Raw genomic sequence first — 5,053 nt, 5'->3', positions numbered from 1 at the left:
TTGTTGTTTGGCGGGCCCGGGCTGGGGATTCGAACCTGCCACCTTAGGTGTATGTGGCTGGCGCCTTAGCCGCTTGAGCCACAGGCGCCGAGCCTGTTTTCTTTTTTTGAGATCAAATCTCACCCTGTTGCCCTGGGTAGAGTGCCATGGGGTCACCATACCTCATAGCCTCTAATTCCTGGGCTCAATCCTGTTGCCTTAGCCTCCTGAATAGTTGGGACTACAGGCCTGGCAAGTTTTTTCTATTTTTAGTAGAGGTGGGGTCTTGTTCTTGTTCAGGCTGGTCTAAAACTCCAAGCAGTTCACCCACCTCAACCTCCCATAGTGTTAGGATTACAGGTGTAAGTCACCATACCCAGCTGTTTTCTTAATTTATTTTGCAAATTGCCAAGTGATAATCATTTATTTTGAACACGGTGATATTTTGCAATATGTCTATATTGTCGAGTAGCTCAGTAAAGCTAATTAACATATACATTACCTCACATATGTATTTTTTGTGGTGAGAACACTTAAAGTCTATTCTCTCCATGATTTTCAAGAATATATTGTTATGAAGTATAGTCATGACCAATAGGTTTTTTTTTTTTTTTTTTTTTTAGAGACAGAGTCTTATTTTGTCGTCCTTGGTAAAGGGTTGTGGTGTCACAGCTCACAGCAATCTTCAGCTCCTGGGCTTAGGCGATTCTCTTGCCTTAGCCTCCTGAGTGGCTGGGACTACAGGCGCCTGCCACAATGCCCAGTTATTTTTTTGTTACAGTTTGGCCAGAGCCGGGTTTGAACCTGCCACCCTTGGTATATAGGGCCGGCATGCATTACTTTGCATGTAGGAATTATCATTGTTCATTTCAACTAAATTTTCTATGCTTCCAGAGAGGTCTGTCTTACCCTGCTATCCCCTTTCTCTGTGTTAGGGCCTTTCTGGATCATGTAGAATGTCCAGAGCCTTGAGGCAAACAAAGGTTCTGAGTGTTCTACTATCCTCCCTTCCTGACTTTGACTTCTTTTCTGTTTTCCTGACATAGCTTTCTCCTTCTAGCCTTCCTCTCTCTTCCTAGTCAGGCTTTGACATGATTAATTCCTCAGCGCAATAGCTTCTTCCTTCTTAGCCTGAAGAATAACGGGGCATAGACCATTCAGAGTGCATCACAAGTACACGGATGAGGCATTAAAAAACTGAACTGTGTGGCTCGGCGCCTGTGGCTCAAGCGGCTAAGGCGCCAGCCACATACACCTAAGGTGGCGGGTTCGAATCCCCAGCCCGGACCCGCCAAACAACAATGATGGCTGCAACCAAAAAAAAAAAAACGGCCAGGTGTGGCAGGTGCCTGTAGACCCAGCTACTTGGGAGGCTGAGGCGGGAGACTTGCTTGAGCCCAGGAGTTGGAGGTTGCTGTGAGCGTGATTCCATGATACTCTACCCAGGGGGATAGCTTGAGGCTCCGTCTCAAAAAAAAAAACTGAACTGTGTCCACTGTGGGAGATAGTGCTCTCTTTCTGAGCCCTCAAATGTTTTCTGCCTGTGTTTTCTCCTGTCCTCCAAATTTAGCCCATATATAGTCTAATCTGTTTCTGACTCCTCAGGACAGTCACTGTAATTCCTTTTGTTTCTTTCTCCAGCCTAGTTATTATTTTTTCCTACATTCCTCCCATCCTTGAGAGCCTTTAGGATTCTTCTGAGCTCAGGCAGGATGGCTTCTGATCCCCATTTCTGAGTCTCAGTCCAAATCTTGGTAAAAATTGTCACTATCCTAATTTAGACTTCTATTATTTTTTGTTGTCATTGTTGTAGGTGATGTCGTGTGTTCTTCCTTTAGCTCTATCATTTTCTCTCCCTAAATGTAGGAGCCCATCTCTCATTCCTTTCTTTCTTTTTCTTTTTTTTTTTGAGACAGATTTTTATTCTGTCACTCTGGATAAAGTGCTATGGTGTCATAGCTCACAGTAATGTCAAATCCCTGGGCTCAAGTGATCCTCCCACCTCAGCCTCTTGAAGTAACTGAGAATACAGGCATCCACTACAATGTTCAGCTAGTTTTTCTGCTTTTAGGAGAAATGGAATCTCACTCTTGCTCAGGCTGGTCTTGAACTACTGAGCTCAAACATTCCACCCATCTCAGCCTCCCAGAGTGCTAGGATTATAGGTGTGAGCCACCTTGCCCAACCTCTTTCATCTGCTGTTAATTCTCCAACAGCTAGCTGGTCTCTAGTGAGTAGCTTTTTTATGTTTTTGTACACAAGTATTATTACCCAAAAGGAGTATCCAAATAGTGACCTGGACATTTCACCAGCTCAGGAATCCCTGCTTATTCTCTAATCCAAGGGCAGAGGAAGGCTGCCTGTTTGAAGATAGCCTAATGACATAGTTAATGTATATATATAAGAGCTGTGTTAAGCGTCCAACCATGTATGTCTCTATTTTTCACATAGTTACTTAAACTTTTTCTGTCCTATCGTTTTTTTCTCTGTTTCTTCCAGGATCATTTCTAGCAACAGGTCACACATTGTCAAACTACCTCTCAGCAGGGTAAGTGACCATTTTCCCTCTAAACTCTTAAAGTTCTACTGAGGGGCAGGGAGGGCTGTAAGTCAGCCATATTGCTCCTAGATCTGCCTAGCTAGCTCTGTCCATCAACACAGGGTTTGGGGCTTAGCATGTTTCTCTTGGGTGGGGTCAGCCTGATGTTTTCCCTATCCCTAACCCTTCTCTCCCTGATCTCAGTTTCTGTTCTGTTTTCCTGATCCCACCCCCACCCTGGGCAGCAGCTGAAGTTCATGCACACCTCACACCAGTTCCTCCTGCTGAGCAGCCCTCCTGCCAAGGAGGCTCGATTTCGGACCGCCAAGAAGCTCTACGGCAGCACCTTTGCCTTCCAGTGAGGAGGCTGGGGGCTGGGCATTAGGGGAGGGGTGTGGGAAGAGTGCCCTTGAGGTACATGAGTTTGTGTTACCTGTGTCCATTAACTGGTCTCAGTAAATATTTATTAAGTGCTATTGTGGTAGGTGATATGCAGGATAAAAAGATACATATGATGTCTTTATTCTTAAATGACTTAATGATGTAATTGAAGAGAAATAACATTTACATATAAAAGGGTGTGGTTAAAGGAACAGATTGGAGGGTATAGATTTAAAAGTTATTTTGAAAGAAAATCTGCAATGTAGGCCTAATTGTAAGATGGTGAGAGAAAGAAAGAGGTAGTAAAAGTAACTTGGAGTGGTAGTACCCTTTTCTTAAGATAGAACGTGAAGTCAGAATTGGAAGCCATATTTGGGATCAGTGCTAATAAGTTTGTTGAATTTGAGATGAATTTGTTGAACTTCAAGTATCAGAAGAATAGGCAAAAAAAAAAAAAAATACTGAACCAGCAGTTGAGTATTTAGGATGGAATTACTTGAAGCACAGAAGAGAGCTTGGAACTGGAAGTAAAGATGTAGGGTATAACCACACACACACAAATCTTGCATTCCTGTGACTACCCATGTATTTGTTCATGCCTAAGTGTCTGTCCATCTCCATGTCCTACGTGGGTACGAATGGGTAGGAATGGCAGTCCCCGGAAGTGCTCCGGGGAACCTCATACCATGAGGAGATGTATTTTCTACCCTGCCTTACAGTGGATCCCACATTGAGAACTGGCATTCGATCCTGCGCAATGGGCTGGTCAATGCATCCTACACCAAACTGCAGGTGAGGCTGTACCCCTTTCTTTCTCTGTACCCCCACCTTGCCCCACACTGTTTTGGGATAGACTACTCTAGATTACTCACCTATTTTTGCCTCAGTGTGCGCAAGCTGAGCCTGTCTTGGAGGCTTCCTTAAAGAAGAAGTTGGAATTATACATACAGAGTGAATGTGGCTGTTGTATATTTGATCTCAGGCTATGCCTTTGGTGGTTTGGGAATGAGAGTGTACCTATAGGCAGGAATATGAAATTGCTGATTGCAGTTGCTATGATAAATCAACCTATTAAAGCATTTCAATTTATGTGGCTATTCATTTAAAGAGTTGATGTAGGAGACTTGTTTCTTTGCCCTGAGAGACTCCAGGGAATGGATATTGTCTCTCCTGTGGCTACCTATTCTATAGTACCTCCTTTTTGAACCTGGACATACAAGGTGTGAGGATAAGCTTATGGATTCTGAAGGACTGATCCAGTGGCTTTGCCACTCCCCCCTCTCTAAGGCAATGTTATCTGATATTTCATAGGTAAATGGGTATATCTGCCCATTTCTAAGTGAGTCAGTTTTTCAAGAGTAGGTGCTTAGAGTTTTTTGAATGAATGAGAAGGTAGATGGAGGGACAAAGGGCTTGGTAAGCCTTGCGGATGCCTAATATATAGCCATTGGAGAGCCCAGGCTCATATTGCTCATCCTGGTGTTTCCCTGCAAGCTGCATGGAGCAGCCTATGGCAAAGGCATCTACCTGAGCCCCATCTCCAGTATTTCCTTTGGATACTCAGGTAAGAAATACTTTCTGGCCACCTTGACTATTTACATTGCATCTGTTTGTGAACATATGATCTATGTGCTCTCTCCCCCAACATAGATACTTGGTCTGTGTCAACTCTCTCCTGAATCATGGATATATAGTCTGTCTTTCTATGTTTTCTTATTAGAAAATTAGATTCTTGGCTCGGCACCTGTAGCTCAGCGGCTAGGGCGCCAGCCACAAATACCAGAGCTGGTGGGTTTGAACCCAGCCCGGGCCTGCCAAACAACAATGACAATTACAACCAAAAAAAAATAGCCGGGTGTTGTGGTGGGCACCTGTAGTCCCAGCTTCTTGGGAGGCTGAGGCAAGAGAATCGGGTAAGCCCAAAAGTTGGAGGTTGCTGTGAGCTGTGACACCATGGCACTCTATCAAGGGTGACATAGTGAGACTCTGACTCAAAAAAAAAAAGAAAAAAGAAAAGAAAATTAGTTTCTTTATAAAGTGGGGCCAGTTATTGCTAATGGTTTTATTTATTGTAGGGGCTTGGCCCTGGGAATAGCGTGAGGAATACTTGCAAGTTAACAAGGCTTTTTGTAGACCACATTTTTTTTTTTTTTT

The 5,053-nt window shown here is 43.8% G+C and overlaps 1 protein-coding gene across 3 annotated transcripts in view; it reads left to right on the top strand.

The window, feature by feature from the left end:
* PARP6 (poly(ADP-ribose) polymerase family member 6) overlaps positions 1-5,053 on the top strand; it is a 39,318-nt gene that overhangs the window by 23,040 nt on the left and 11,225 nt on the right. The window contains exons 16-19 of one of the 3 annotated variants that reach the window (XM_012801884.2): positions 2,479-2,527; positions 2,764-2,876; positions 3,619-3,691; positions 4,394-4,463. In XM_012801884.2, the coding sequence (XP_012657338.2) occupies positions 2,479-2,527; positions 2,764-2,876; positions 3,619-3,691; positions 4,394-4,463 (305 nt within the window). The remainder of the gene's footprint in view (positions 1-2,478; positions 2,528-2,763; positions 2,877-3,618; positions 3,692-4,393; positions 4,464-5,053) is intronic. The other 2 variants (XR_002771951.1, XR_002771950.1) reach the window with 2 other exon arrangements.

The sequence above is a fragment of the Otolemur garnettii genome, unplaced genomic scaffold (genome assembly GCF_000181295.1).
Source record: "Otolemur garnettii isolate 467f Iridium unplaced genomic scaffold, OtoGar3 scaffold00011, whole genome shotgun sequence".
In the NCBI taxonomy this organism is placed as follows: Eukaryota; Metazoa; Chordata; class Mammalia; order Primates; family Galagidae; genus Otolemur; species Otolemur garnettii.
The sequence above is the reverse complement of the archived record's forward strand: the minus strand, read 5'-3'. Positions and strand labels throughout refer to the sequence as shown.